General features: G+C 37.7%; 3 protein-coding genes across 6 annotated transcripts; 1 reads left to right on the top strand and 2 right to left on the bottom strand.

Annotated features, from left to right (window-relative positions):
• The first annotated feature begins 23 nt into the window (after positions 1–23).
• On the top strand, positions 24–2942 carry Ssu72 (Ssu72 CTD phosphatase). The gene is made up of 4 exons (XM_071717910.1): positions 24–456; positions 783–926; positions 1141–1399; positions 1486–2942. The coding sequence occupies exons 1-4, from the start codon at positions 374–376 to the stop codon at positions 1585–1587; spliced, it is 588 nt and encodes a 195-aa protein (XP_071574011.1). The 5' UTR covers positions 24–373; the 3' UTR covers positions 1588–2942.
• Positions 1995–5077, bottom strand: Ns3 (nucleostemin 3). Its single transcript, XM_071717909.1, has 4 exons — positions 4731–5077; positions 3001–4393; positions 2518–2818; positions 1995–2315 (listed from the first exon to the last, which is right to left on the bottom strand). Exons 1-4 carry the CDS (start codon positions 4833–4835, stop codon positions 2168–2170), a joined length of 1947 nt encoding a protein of 648 aa, XP_071574010.1. The 5' UTR covers positions 4836–5077; the 3' UTR covers positions 1995–2167.
• Positions 5078–5207: 130 nt separating this feature from the next.
• Positions 5208–14463, bottom strand: Wdr33 (WD repeat domain 33). 4 transcript variants are annotated; one of them, XM_071717907.1, is made up of 10 exons: positions 13963–14463; positions 13741–13876; positions 12944–13397; positions 12601–12870; positions 12101–12252; positions 9628–9725; positions 9052–9412; positions 8701–8912; positions 8255–8590; positions 5208–8159 (listed from the first exon to the last, which is right to left on the bottom strand). In XM_071717907.1, the coding sequence occupies exons 3-10, from the start codon at positions 13265–13267 to the stop codon at positions 6739–6741; spliced, it is 3174 nt and encodes a 1057-aa protein (XP_071574008.1). In that variant the 5' UTR covers positions 13268–13397; positions 13741–13876; positions 13963–14463; the 3' UTR covers positions 5208–6738. The 4 variants fall into 4 exon arrangements, with proteins under 4 accessions (XP_071574008.1, XP_071574007.1, XP_071574005.1 ...); XM_071717906.1 differs by lacking the exon at positions 13741–13876; XM_071717904.1 differs by lacking the exon at positions 13741–13876 and having other exon boundaries at positions 14169–14462.
• Positions 14464–15168: the final 705 nt, after the last annotated feature.

Raw genomic sequence — 15168 nt, 5'->3', positions numbered from 1 at the left:
GACGCACCCTACACCCACACCGTTGAAGGCATTTGATACCGTTCCCGGATTTCCCGTAACTGCATCGTGCATCCCGCATCAAACCTGCACTTGAAAGAATTTCATCTCGCTGTGGAGAACGATTAACGTTCGCTCGGACCGTCCTGCGCCTCCATTACGCTCCGATTAGATTTAGATAAAGAAAGCTCAATTACAGACGCGTAAAACATTTCATATTCAGTCAGATGCATCCTTCGTAACACTTTCTCAACATAACCTTCAAGCCTTCGACCCTTCATTCCCTTCAAGCTTCAAGCGTGAGATTATCTTTGGTTAGGCAATAACACGACTTTTCTATCACGGCTCTTTCACGGTTGACAGAACGCGCGGAAGAATGCCGGCGCCAAATTCCATCAGCGTAGCCGTAATATGTTCCAGTAACATGAACAGGAGCATGGAGGCGCACGCTTTTCTGAGGTAGGCAATCGGTCGGCACGTCGGCAAGCGCTCAACAACTCGCAATGATTAACCGATTGAAACAGCTGAAATTAACAGATTGTTTAATTAGTTTATTAGCATTGGCCTAGCAATTGCAGCCTATACATTGTGACTTTCTTCTTGTAAAATGCAATATTTGCACTTGTAGAATTGTAAAATATCTCGGAAATATTCTTCAACGAAATATCAAATATAAATTGATTTCGAGCCTTCTGAATTGCAATATTTAATGGTTGAAATAAAACATGAGAAATTGTGAAGCATGGGAAACGCAGAATATTTATTTGAGAACATGATTGTTTCAGCAAAAAGGGATTTAATGTAAAATCATTTGGAACTGGCGACAAGGTCAAACTACCCGGTACCGCCCCAGATCGCCCTAACATCTATGACTTTGGAACTTCATACGATGAGATTTACAATGATCTATTGATGAAAGACAAGCAATAGTATCCTTTGCATATAAATAAGCCTTTTAGTATTTTTCTGACATATGCAATATTATATTATAATGATGTAAATTTATTTCTAATTTTATTTATTTTTTTTTCAAAGTTCTAGTAAGCTACTAATTTTAATTCATCTAAATAAAAAATATCAAGTTTTTCTCCGTACAATGCCATTGTTTTTTCTATATTATTTATTCTTTAACAATTAGTGTAGTTATACACAGAATGGTTTATTGCATATGTTGGATCGGAACCGTCGGATAAAACCCAAGCCGGAACGTTTTCAATTGTCCAAGGATAAGTTCGATATTCTAATTACGTGCGAGGAACGTGTGTACGATCAAGTGATCGAATGCATGGAATCTAGACCTAAAGAAGATAATCAACCTGTGCATTTGATCAATATTGATATTCAGGATAATCATGAAGAGGCCACAGTAGGATCGTTTCTTATATGCGAACTAGTGACAGTGGTATATACATATTTATATATATATATATATTTTTTTTATATTTTCGAAATATTCTAATTTATAATATGCAAATTTTTATATTTTAGTTGGCGAATAGCGAAGACTTAGACAATGATATAGATGAACTACTCCATGAATTTGAATCCAAGTTTGCAAGAACAATATTGCACACTGTGTTATTTTACTGAAAATCTGTTGTCGACACAGAAATCATCAGGAATCTGGTGTTCATCAAACTTGAAATTTATTTATAATGGAGGTTAAATTATGTATAATTTAGTGCACATATATGCGTGTATATATATATGTATATATATATGTATGCATGTATGTATGTATGTATATATGTATGTATGTATATTCATCCACCGAATCGTGTGGACTGAATCTTGACTCGAACGGAAAAATCCGCTTGTGCTTCCTACTTGACGATTATTCCCATGGAATCTAACTAACACGGTCCACTGTTGAAGTTAATATTCTAATTGATTATGAGATTCCCATCTCCCACCATGATTAGAAGGATCTATAAAATGGTATCAATCTTTAGCCGTAAAACTGAGATATTGGGAATAAAAGATAAATGCAGAGGGTATAAAATATAAAATACCATATTTTAGCATATATATACATGTATCATTCACGATTACATCTGAATATAAATCTGCAACATGCGTGTGGTTTTGCAATCATACAGCTATATTACATAGCTGTTACAAAGCTAAGATTCAGAAAATGCAAAATGGTACTTTTCGCACATTTTTGTACTCAATGTTGGTCAAGATGAGCGTATAATCTTCGAGCCTTCTCACGTTTATTCTTATTAACGTGTTTATTTATCATTTTCCATGGTTTCTTGATTTTATCCGAGTAATCATCGGTCGATTCTGTCAAATTAACCGTTGATCCCGCGTGCCTGAAAATCAATTTTACCAATCAAGTGAATTTTATATATGAAAATATGACAGTTTAATGATATAATGTACATATATTTCAATCGTGTGTGATGATCGTCATTCGATTATTAGAATTCAAACACATTTTAATAGACCTTATAATTATTGTCGCAACATTATAAATGAGCGACTATTTAAATAAAGCCAACATTTTGACATTACGTTGTAGAGTATTTTAGCATAGGTCCAACAATCTTCTTGACATGTATATCCTGGAAGAACTTTTGATCCACGTCGTTGATTGTTACTCGACATCCTTCATTTACGCGAACTGTTCGGGGTGGTACGTGCCTGTTCGCGGATATATTGCGACGTCGCGGCGGAAACGTGTGAAAGCGCTCTTGCTCGAACGTTGGCGGTGCAACGCAATATAGCAATCTACCATTAACAAAATCCTTTAAAATGTATCTAGCCGAACGTGGATTATCCGGCTGACCATTCTGCGTCATAAAACCTCTATTATCTGCAAACAAATACGATATCAATTTGTACAAATATACATTATAATTATTATAAATGTGAACATAAAAATAATTTATATATGCAACATGAGACATGAACACATAAATATATATAATTGGAGTATAGTTCTGAAATTTTAATTTTAGCGCGCGGACATTTCGTCAATATAAAGCGATTACATACAAGCGTGCGCGTTCAAAAGCTCTTCTGCGGTTGGTGCGCGATTCGAGTCCTCTCCCTCGGGTGGCGTAGGTAACATAAAACCATACAGGTCCTCCAGAATATGCCTAGGTATCAATGTAGCCAGTAACGTAATCGCCGGTACGTGGTCTCGCATCTGATCAATCGACAGTATGCCATTCAAGATCATCTCGGCTTTTGTACAAACAAAGCTTGGCATTACCAAGCCTGGGCAGTCACACAATAGTAAATCCTTGTCTAAATACAACGTTTGAAAATGCTTAGTTTTGCCTGGGGTGGCAGACACGGAAACCTTTTTGTCCATGAGCAAAGCATTGATGGTGGAACTTTTTCCAACGTTCGGATATCCCACCAAACCGATTGTCGTCACTCCATTTGTGTAGGTTTTATTACCGCTATAAATTATTTTAAATAATTGCACAAGATCGTTCCTGTTTAATAATTTCGGCGAATTAACTATTTTCTTCGTTTTGCCTTCCAAGTCTGTATCAAAGATTTTTAAATTCTCCATCGCGCATTGAGCTTCCGTTTGCTTATCAACAGCAGTTTCTATATTAGGTACAGTACACGTATCATTGTCAACCTCGGTACCATCCTCCGCACTGGCATATTCCGATTCCGAAGCAAATTCCGAGTTAAACTCGTCAGTACTATAGTCATCTATTTCATCAAGACGATCATTATCATTTTCATCTATCGATTTTGCTTCATCTTCATCCTCTTCTTGTATCTGCTGTTTCTCTGCTGCTAACGTAGCAGAGAAAAAAGCCACCTGTACATTTATGTCCGTAAAATATTTTGCCCACGTATCTCTTTGCTCGTCCGTTAAGAAGTCTGCTTTATTAAGAAGAATCATATTTAATTTGTCAGGATTTATTTCTTTAACATAACGTTCCAAGTCCTCGCAGCGAAAGAGCAATGGGTTGCGTGCGTCAACAATTTGTACAATCACGTCGCTGCGTTCCACCACTCTCCACAATTGTCGCCAGAACTCCAAGTTCCTCTCATAAGGCGTCAATATCAATCCCTCGACTTGTTGCAACGTAGCCAAATGACGTCTCCACTCCAAGAATGCCTCTTTCTCAAGAGTGTGTAATTCTTGAGCGTTTATGGAACTATTCCATTTCGGCCTTCTAGGTATCTTAACAAGGCCTTTGTTTCTTTCTTGCACCTCCAATACTTTCTCCTTTTCATTCTTCGAGAGCAAGCCACCACTATTGGGATTCACAAATTTAATATTTAATTTCTCTGCGTTAAACTCTGTTCCTGCGAGTTCAGCGGTCGACAGAAACTCTTGAAACGAGCTCTCCTCTGTAACCGATTGCAAGTTGAGTCGGCCCCAATCGTAACCGTCATTAATCTCTGTAGTGTGAAGCTACATGATGCACGAAAAGAAAAAAAAACCTGTTATAAATAATAGCTCTCAATGACCTATTTACAAATATATACATATATATCGGTAGTAGATTTATATAGCAACTCGTTTAGTCTTTGACGAATTTATCATAATGTAAACAAAATGTAAATAAAACGACAGAACGCTTTTCTAAATTGCATCGTTTATGAGACATATTAGTTGCTTTCCATTTACATCAAAACTCAGATAAATCTCACTATTGTCAGCTCCGAAATATTTTCAAATCGCCCTACTCTGGGAAAGACACACGTGATGACACTCGAACGAGGAGGTTAAAGCAAATTCATTATTTTACCATAGACGGCTCATTGCTGTTCCTTTTAATTTTCCTGGATCCAAATCGATCCCTGATTAAAGATTTTCCTAAATTACTGCCTCCTCCTTTGCCTCTTTTGCCCATGGTCTCTACTAAATAATATTTTTCTCTCTTGCAAAAGCAGCATGTGCGACTGTGTGACTTGGCCACTCTACCACTACTCTGCCTGCCTCACTGCCTGAGCCCCTGAGCGCCTGACCTGACTGACTCTGCCTGACTGTCCAACTCGTCCAACTTCTGCCAGTTGAACAATCAGAACAATTAGAAGATTGAAGGTTACGTTTTGGAAAACATAACCTCACACGAGGAAGTGAGTGTAGTAGGACCGTGCAGTGTGCACTCAGTTGCACAGTGCGCAGTCCGATAGTGCTATATGGATATGGCTTGGCTAAATGTCGATGTCTAATTGCCTATCAGCCTACATAGAAAAGAATCGAAACTCTCTCTCACATTACATATTATTAGAAAATGAAAGCCATTTATTGATAATTAATAAATAACGCAAAATATGTATATCCCTTGAAATAAATCGACGGATATATCGCCTATTACAATTCGTGTTCCTAACGTGAAACATAATTCAGAAGATTCAGAAATCGAAACAGATGAAATCGAATTCCGATGAAATTGATACACGAGAAAATGTTCCTTATCTTTTTATGTGTAACTATAAAAACACGAGCCTATTTATACTATGAAACATAACTCGCGTTGAATCGTCATCATTATCGGTTTCGATCTCTGACGTAATCTATATTTTCTTTCAGAATTTTATCATGATTCGATATTCGCTCAATTATTACATTTGCGTATTATACAAGATCAAAGAAAATCGATATAAATTCAATCGGGATAATTGTGACATTAAAATAATTTCGAACAATAAATCTAATAATTGTTACGTAATTATAAAAAAATATAATTATTATACATATATATATGTATATATATATATATATATTTAACAGATATCATGTCTAAAAGTACTAACAATAAGAGAATTATTACAAGCTTTCAAATCAGTAGCGTGAAATAAATTCACAACTTATAAGCTTTAAATGGACAACTTTATAATCAAAATTGTAAATGTGAGAAACACGTTTTTCCAATTTGCTCACAATACCCTTGCTTCAAACTCGATAATGCTATTTAAAAACTTATATCCTTTTTAAATCCTTTGTAAATAAATATTCTTTATTCCTTTATGTCACGATTATCCCAGTTGAGTTCGCTCGTTTATCGTATATCGTATATCGTACAGTTAGTATAGTACAAGCGAAAATAGAGCAAAAACAAAGGATGCTTTATGTTATTCCGTTTTATTAATAATAGATAGACTGTTCCGACACTCTCACGCCCTTCAGACGACAGACAGCGGACACAAAGTCAATCGTACATTCGTGCTCAATCTCTTCTGGGATTATGCATCATCCGACGCGATTAACGCGCATTTGTCGAGCTCCATATACGGAACAAGAATTTCCTCGCAAGGCAGCTTGTGAACAGTTTCTATCGGAATAATATTCGTGTCGTCGATCCTTAATGCATTATATTACAATTTCGTTTATCTCGAAAAAAAAAGCTGTTTATTCTGTGGCAAACTGCACCATACAAATCAACTGAATTCAGAATAAATCAAAATCTGAGTCAGCGATTCATTCTCTCTTTCTCTCTCTTCTTTCTCCTCTAAAGAAAGAAAGTTTAATTAATTCACCTTCTGTACAATCGATCCTCGTAGATCTAGCATAGAGCGCTCGATCGTTAGCTCATTATATCATTAGCTCACTATATCATATATATATATAATATGAATATAGGGTACTTTCCCACACATGAGTAAAAGAGTTCGCGATCGTCACTCGTGGACGCCGGCATATTATCTTATATACCTACTGAGCCAAAGTTTTACTCAACAGTTCATGCAAGATCGTTTATACCGAGGTATAAGAACATTGTCCATAATCACGCACAGTTCTGAGAAATCTCTTCAATAATTGTCTCTTCCCCTCCCTCCTCTCGATTGATCGTTGTCACGTCCTCTACCGCGATTACTATAGCCACTCCTGCCCATACTGTCGCCACCGCCACGATTCATGCCGCGATTCGGGCCGTTCTTGCCAAAGTTGCCAAAGTTGGAGTTGAAACTGTTCAACTGACCCTGTGGATTTTGGCCGCGGAAATTGGGCCCGAAGCCTGGTCGGTCAAAGTTCATCGGGGCGACGTTTGGTCCGCGAAAGTTGGGCGGTCCCTGAAAACTGTTGCCAAACGGCGGCGGGCCCTGATTCGGTCCAAAAGGCAGCATCGGACTCGGTCTAAAGTGATTCGGGCCGAAATTGCTGTTCGGCGGTGGCCGGAAGTTGGGTCCGAAACTACCGGGCGGTGGTCCATTGGGACCAAAACCCGGATGCATGTTCGGATGGTGCGGCATCATATGTGGTGGCATTGGGCCATCCATCCCAGGTATACCAGGATGCGGTTTACCTTGCATGCCAGGATGCTGCGACATGTTGGGATGCGGCACTAGACTCGGTATCGGCGGTGGCATGTTGGGATTAATATTTTGCATGTTATGATGATTCGGCAGATGGTGCATGCCAACCATATTACCATGTATACTGTTGCCCATACCGCCAGGACCCATCGCTATGCCGTTGTCACGCTTGTCGAAACTGTTGCTGGCAAACGTGCCGTCCAGTTTGCCACGTGAGCCATCAGCCTTCTCATCGTCCCAACGGCCGCCGACGTTATCGTGCTCCCGTTCGTCGTAATCATCATCATCCAGAGACTTGGACGATAGGAAATTGCCGATGTTGCGAAAATCCTTGTCCGCGAAACTGTTGCCGCGCGAATCGTACTCGTTGCGTGAGCCGGGTCTGCCAAGGCCAGCGGATATGTTAAACCTGAGATCCTCATCACCGCGATTGCCACTCCTCATTGAATCGATATGAAGACTCCTCCTGTGATCCTCATCCTGGCCGCTATGGAAGGAATTGTTCTCCGCGAGAGGATTTGACTTGCCAATGCCGAACCTCAGATCGGTGTCGCTGGATTGCGAGTCCTCCGTAATCACACCACCGAAAACCGGCTGATGCATCTTGGATATGCGATCGCTAGCTCCACCATCGCTCCAGCCGATCAATTGATCGAACTTGCGCTTGCCGCCGCGATTCAGTGATTTCAACAGCTCCGGATTCTGTGCGAATTTGGAGCTGGGCAAGGGTGGTGGCAAATCTATGTTGGGCACTTTAGAATAATCGATCTCGCCGTCATCCTGCAGATACTCCTCGGCCTCGTCCACGTTGTCCGGTGGACCTACCACGTCCCGCAGTTCTTCTATTTCACCAGAGAATACTAACTTGTTTATGGCATCGGTCCCTTTACTGATTGCTTCCGCCAGTTTGGAGCCAGCTAAAATATACGATTGAGTTTAAGAACTAATTGCGTATTTTTTAAAATCAATGTGCTTAAGAGTCATATATATTTTACTAAAATGCACTGCTTACATTCCACAGAAATCATTTTCCCATATAATATAATGGCGTTGGGCGTAACTTCGTTTAGTGGTACAGCACCCGGCGTTGTCTCTATTAATTGATTGACAAACGCATTAAGAGCTTCAACTTGCTCAATATCCTCGGCTTCCATTTCGTTCCACTGCGCTTGGAAATTTCGCGGTATCGGTTTACTATACGGAACTTTCTTGTTGGCGAATTTCTTGCCCTCGTCCACCGCATGATCCAAATCCAGACCCGGAATTCCACCGTTTTTGTCCTCAGATTCACAATCTGCGTTGATTCTGTCCTCTGGTCCCATACCAGGTATCACCGCTGCTTCGTCAGCTAAGAAAAATGAGAGAGAATATTTTAGAGTAAAGAATATTTATATTAAATTTTATATAACGTTCATCATATATAACGTTAAAATAATTTTAAAATGAAATATTCAGTACCGATTTCGTGATCATCGATACCGGCCGAACCTGCCGGTAATGTATTGAGATTGTATTTGTCTCTCATCAAATCTCCCGGTCTGTTACGCGTCCAAAACTTAGACGTGTGATCGTTACTCCCAGAACACAAAATATGTCCCAGTGGATGCCAAGCTAATGTCCAAACTATGCTGTCGTGAGCCTGTTCTATCGCTCCCACTTCCTTGTCCGCTCTGGAATTCAAGATAAAAGTTACATAATTAACTGCAATATTAATTTAGTATTAAGAAAAATAATAACAAAAATAATAATAATTATATAAAATTAGATGATTATGTAAATAAAATCACAGGCAAAAGCAATGATATGTACCCAACGTGCCAGAAGAGTATGGCACCGTCACTACCGCCACTACAAAAAAGACCTTCGTGGCTTGGATGCCACGCGACGCTAGACGCCTCTTTTTTATGGCCACGAAAAGTCTGAACTTCTTGACTAAGATTCCTGAGGTCGAAAAGTTTTAAGAGATGATCTCTTGATGCAGTCACCAACCAGTTACCGTTCTCATTCCACTTGACATCCATCACGGTCGACTTATGTGCATGCAGAGTTGCCAAAGACTGCCCAGTCTTCGGATCCCAAAGTTTCACTGGTTGCTGATTGTCTTTACTGCCAGAAATGACTAGACTCTTTTGTGGATGCCAATGCACGCACTTGACATCCGCACCATGACCTGTGGAAAGAATACTATGAAGTGCTATACAATACTAAATACACATACATACATGCTCATATATATGTATGTATGTATATACGTATGTATATGATAAATATATAATCTATAAAAAGAGTAAAAATAAGTGTGTCAAAACCAAGCTATTTAAGTAATGAAATAAACGAAGAAATAAATTTCATGTAACGTTAATAAATGAAATCAAAGATTTATACCCCTGAGAATTCGTTCCTCGTGACAGCGAAGAAAATCCCAAATTCTGACAGTCCCATCATCACTGCAGGTTGCCAATTTGTGATCCGTTGGGCTGAAACTACCCGCCCAAAAAAAAACAAGTTACATTTGAACAATTTGCGTTACCTATTGTACATAATAAAAAATTGCATTAATATTTGCTAATATTTATAATGAAAAATTAAAAATGAGCTTGAACAATTTATTAAATAATTTACGAGATACTGAAAAAGCATTAACCGTTTATTATAATGCAACATTGTGGCGTATAAAAAATTCATATAATCAGTTTAAGAAGCAAGAGATCAAATAATAGTTTAATATCTTGAAATGGCTAAGAAAATGAATACAGTTGTTGTATTTATGAATTTTTATTGAAAGTCATTTTACAGACAAATTAAATTATTTTGGTATAGCAAAGTGAAGAAAAATCTAATAAGAAAGAGTAGTAAAGTAGTTATCATATATTGTGAAGAAATGATATGAAAGACATGATACATCTTACGGACATTGTTATGGTATAACTCGCTAGTCTTTAGTATGAGTCAAACATTCAATTGCCTACATTTATTACTGATTCCTCCATTATTTTTATTATAATTACCGCATGCAATATTAACATATATGCATGTATACACGAAAAAAAAAATAGAAAACGCGTTATGAAATTATTGACATTCTTTGTGGATTTCTTTATTTAAAAAAATTGTAATTGTGTACAGATGCGTAATTTGAAGAAAAATCTTTTCAAAATATGCTCTAATTGCATCGATTTATTTATTTATTTATTTTCGTTTAACATAATATATCTCAAATCACGATTAGAAATCAATGTTGAGTAGATGTAAATTATAATTAAATGTATATCAAGTTGTCATTTTATAATAGTTGGTAGCTTCCATTTGATGATTCTCCCTGTATACTTGTTGCTGATATTGAAAGCAATATATGCGTGAAGAGGCAGAAAAAAAATACTAGCAAACGTGTACACAGAGCAATGCACACATATGAGTGAAGTATATTCCCGAATTTTACTAACAGATGTAATAGAAAACATATAACCGAATCTTATGAATACGTCATTGTGAGGAATAGACAGAGATCAGTAATAAAAAAGGAACCTTTATATGTATAAATATATATTGTAAATAAACAAAAAACCATCCGCGACAGTCATATCTGGCACTCAAGTAAAAACCCATTATTTATCGGAAGTAAAACGGTTTCATCTTGATAAAACTAAGATTGATTTTTGATGCCACATGACTACCGAGTGATGTATTAAGAGCAATATTGTTTTCAAAATTTAATGTTTATTGCACAAAAAAATGTCCGAAGTGTACATGAATTATGTCTTATATTTGTCTGTTACGCTTTCTCTCTCTCTCTCTCTCTCGCTCTCGTTCTCTCTCTCTCGCTCTCTCTCTCTCTCTCTCTCTCTCTCTCTCTCTCTCTCTCTCTCTCTCTCTCTCTCTCTCTCTCTCTCTCTCGTCTGCGAAAGGGCACAAGTGACACATAAAACTAAAGATAAAATATTTTATTTTCATAGCCATGCAATAATAATGTCTTTATTTAACTTTATTGAAACTTAAATGATATAAAGAAGGACACAGGATATTTCATCTTTTATTTATCATTATATGGGAATCTCGACTAGGTATTGCCATATATGTATATATATATATATATTTCTTTTTTCTTTTATTTATCTAAAGCATACATCTTTGCCGAATAAATAATCTAGCCACATAAACAGCTTAAAACGAGAGCCATAAGGACCTAATAGCATTATAATAACTTAATTTAAAATTTGTGCCACTTTGATGTGTGATGAGCGCATTATCGATACTATATGGAGTAATTAGTTAATCGAGAGTTAGGTCCCCAGGACTCTACAAATACAAATCATAAATTATGTCGATACGCGCATATATGTACGCAAAAAATGTACACTGTCCTTGTATTGATTTCTATGTCGCGATAAAAAACGGGGTAAAAATATTTACTTATATTTATTAGCTTTGCAAATTGAGTTTATTTTTAGATTTATTGCTTTAAAAATATAATTTGCCATAAATTATATCGAAAACATTTTACGGAAACTATTCCATTCAGAAAATCTTCTAATTCGGCAAAAGATATCGAAACTTTTTTTTTTACACGAATTTGATTTGAAGGCATTTAACAATTAGCATTATTACGAACATGGTTCATCCCACGTTTCACGACGAACGTTATATTTCATTATATTCTATCCAATGTTTTATATCGAGACTCGTTAAAAATCACCTGTGTACCCATACAAGAATCGCTATTGCTCTGCCAGAAAAGGCACAAAACCAGAAAAGGAAGAGAAGAAGAGTCACGTCCGATATCCTAACTACGGCAAGGATGGACCGATCATCGGCAACAGTGACGCAAGAGACGTAAGGACTAGTGTGGTGGATGATATACCTGAGTCCTCTAATCGCTTCTTTGTGCGCTTGAAACATCTTGACATTGTTCATGTTGCTCTGCCAATATTTCACGTAGCCCGCGTGGTCCCCTGTTACCATCCAGCTTTCATTGTGTGACCATACCATTGTCCTGACCGGGCTGTCGTGTGCCTAAACAGAAAAATCAATTTCTCTCGTCAAAGCTTTTCTTAAAAATCACATCAGTGTTTTGTAATATGTAATAACAAAAATAAATAAACTATATAATTAACCTTTACAGTTTACAGCAAATTAACATCCACATTTTGTAGGATATTCAGAGTTAGAAATTGCGATCGCGATTGCAAGGTTTTATCTTTCGAGATATCTTAATATGATAAAATAACATTTAAAATTGCTATATACATATAATACGTATAAATTTAATAAGAAAGTCGTTGCCTTTCAATTGCCTTCGAGAGCAAAACCCAATATAAATTAATTCTAAACTACATACAATACGTATAACATAAAATATACCTGCAGAATAGTTTCAAAATTGAAAGTAAGGCCATTCCACAAAGTAAATTCTCCACTCGAAGCGCCAGTGACAAGACGTCTACCCTCTGGTGTCCAAGCCATACAAAAAATTGGACAACGCATTTTATTGGTAGCCGTTTTTACGAACCTCGTGGTAACTGCATTTATTGGATTGTCAATATAACTTGGTGGAGGGAGTAAATCGGGATAATATATTACATCTGGCTGAAGCGCGCGACGATCCCTATAGTCCCGCTGCCATACTCGATTCTGTAAAAATTCACGAGTTTAGACACGATCTCGGAAAATATTATTTTAATAAATCTACGTCATTTATGCTTACTTCTAAGCTTTTAATGATGGCAGAGTTGTAATCAACAGTCTTTCGCATAACTGATTTCCTGAGTCTCTTCCCATCAAATTCATCTTGTAGAGTATCTTGTCCCCCAGCGACAATTTTTGGAGCGTGATAAGGTCTAAATGGTTTGAAAAAACCGCGATTGCCCTCTCTATGGTTTGCATATCGATGCTGATAGCTTCCCGATGTATTTATGGTAGTTAAATTTGGCGGTGGTGCCGACAAGTTTGGAGTCGTGGGTGGCGGCACGGACATGTTGGGTAAGCTTACGGCCGGCGGTGGATTCGCAAATTGAGTATTTGCAGACATTATGAGAGGATATAAATACAAGCAATTTGAATTAAACGTTGTCCAATTTGAACGGACAACAAGGGTCAAACATATTTCATGACGGTAACAGCTCTATGGCCAGTCGATAGATCCATCCTGGTAAAGAACCCTGTAAAAAAAAGTATAAAAATTATATTAATCTTCATATAAAATATACTGTAATAACAAAAAAAACTCTAAGACGACAATATGCCAATTCAAACAAGGAATTATATTTATTTGCTTATAGATTTAATTATATCATGCCATTTAAAACATCTTACATTCTTTTTTTAAACATAATAAAATAAAACTATTAGTTGACAATTTGGTGTATTCAAAATTTTCAGCGATCAATTCTATTAAATGATAAGTATTTAGATGAAATAATTAAGTCAAATTAAAAATTAAATTAGAAATAATATTAAACACTATTAACATAATTATATTATACGTATTCTTTATTAATTTACTCTTTCCACTGCTCACTAAAATTGCTCCAGTTTGTCGTTTATAGTTGTGATTTTTCGGAAAAAGATGCTTTCGCGAGAAAAATCTACGTCGGCATTCTTTGAACCATGCATTGACTCAATTATAAAAATTAGATTCCTATTAATAGGAAAAAAAATAGAATCAATTTTTTCCAATAATTATAAATCGAATAATCGAGCGAGAATGATGAAAACGATATGTACACGTCACGTTACTCCATGTATGTAGCACACAGGATAGGTACAACGATGTACGACGAAATGTGCGGTTCCAAAAATTCTCAGTTCATTATTTTATTATCGATCGATTAGAGTTGACAACCAGGATTATCGCGTCGAATCGACGAACGTTTCGAAAGTCGAAGTCACGTTCTTTTTCGTTGACGACGTGAAGAACGTGGAAAACGTACACACAACCACTAGCTCGACTGCCACGCTTTCGCCGATCCTCGTATCGTCTCGAGATGTTCTCGGGCTTCGTTTATGGATAGACGCGGTCGATTCTAAACTAGAAGAGAGAAAGAGAGAGAGAGAGAGCTCCCGCGATGAAAATGGTGAAAGCTAAGGCCAAGCCAGTTTCGCTTCAACATCCAGCTCGCGGTGCGACAGACGACGAGACGAACCGCGAGAATATCGTGCGCTCGCCGCGGACGCCATTACTCTCTCTCTCTCTTGGGCGATGACATCCGCATCGCGGCCGCGCCGCGGGGCCGCGACCGTCATTTCCGCCGCGGTATGACTTCCGTTTTTATGACTGTGAAGAAACTTTGCAATTTCTTGATTGGGCGCGTTTAGCAGACCAAGCCGCTGAGTAGCAGTCGAACGTGATTGGCTCTTACTTTTAGAACCAACCAATCAACGCAGTGTGTTGATAAGACGAACTCAACAGTTGTATCTGCTGAACGCGGTTATTGGTAATATGTCATTGATCGAACGAAATCCAATAGCAGACTACGATTTCTAGGGACTCTAGTAACAATGCCTCGATCTCTAGAAATTAAACTTTCTAGTGGATATCGAACGCTACATGTCCCCCCATCATGTCTATCCACTATTCCACTGAAAATACTAACTGGAATGCGTGATTGCGTGCTAGGTCTAGGCCTGCCTGGGCCTGCCTGTGCGACATGAGAGAGAGCATTCCAAATTCCAAGGTGTCTCGAGTCTCGAGCGGAAAGATCCCCCTAGAGTCCCTCTAATAAGAGTCGCGACAACAGGCTGTAACTTTTGATTAGTCCGCCATTTTTCAGCAAAAGTACATGAAACAGAAAGAGAAAGAGATATAAAGCCTTGTGTACACGATACTAGAAATCGGTCCGAGTTTTGGTTTAAGCCAATCAACTTGCAGCTCTTACAGAAAAGCAGCAGTTTCATTGGCTTAAACCGAAACTCGGACCGATTTCTAGTATC

Source organism: Temnothorax nylanderi, unplaced genomic scaffold (genome assembly GCF_030848795.1).
Source record: "Temnothorax nylanderi isolate EJ_2023f unplaced genomic scaffold, tnyl_v1.0 TNYL_tig0228_pilon, whole genome shotgun sequence".
Classification (NCBI taxonomy): domain Eukaryota; kingdom Metazoa; phylum Arthropoda; class Insecta; order Hymenoptera; family Formicidae; genus Temnothorax; species Temnothorax nylanderi.
This window is presented reverse-complemented; position numbering and strand designations above follow the sequence as displayed.

Excerpts from the sequence above, each read along its gene's own strand:
- Ssu72 (XM_071717910.1), top strand. The coding sequence starts at position 374 with ATGCCGGCGCCAAATTCCATCAGCGTAGCCGTAATATGTTCCAGTAAC. Across the intron at positions 457-782 it reads GAGGCGCACGCTTTTCTGAG|CAAAAAGGGATTTAATGTAA; the intron begins GTAGGCAATCGG and ends TGATTGTTTCAG. Across the intron at positions 1,400-1,485 it reads TATGCGAACTAGTGACAGTG|TTGGCGAATAGCGAAGACTT; the intron begins GTATATACATAT and ends TTTATATTTTAG.
- Ns3 (XM_071717909.1), bottom strand. The coding sequence starts at position 4,835 with ATGGGCAAAAGAGGCAAAGGAGGAGGCAGTAATTTAGGAAAATCTTTA. Across the intron at positions 4,394-4,730 it reads ACAGCAATGAGCCGTCTATG|CTTCACACTACAGAGATTAA; the intron begins GTAAAATAATGA and ends TGCATCATGTAG. Across the intron at positions 2,819-3,000 it reads GCTTTTGAACGCGCACGCTT|ATAATAGAGGTTTTATGACG; the intron begins GTATGTAATCGC and ends ATTTGTTTGCAG.
- Wdr33 (XM_071717907.1), bottom strand. The coding sequence starts at position 13,267 with ATGTCTGCAAATACTCAATTTGCGAATCCACCGCCGGCCGTAAGCTTA. Across the intron at positions 8,913-9,051 it reads ATACTCTTCTGGCACGTTGG|AGCGGACAAGGAAGTGGGAG; the intron begins GTACATATCATT and ends CTTGAATTCCAG. Across the intron at positions 8,591-8,700 it reads TATCGATGATCACGAAATCG|CTGACGAAGCAGCGGTGATA; the intron begins GTACTGAATATT and ends CATTTTTCTTAG.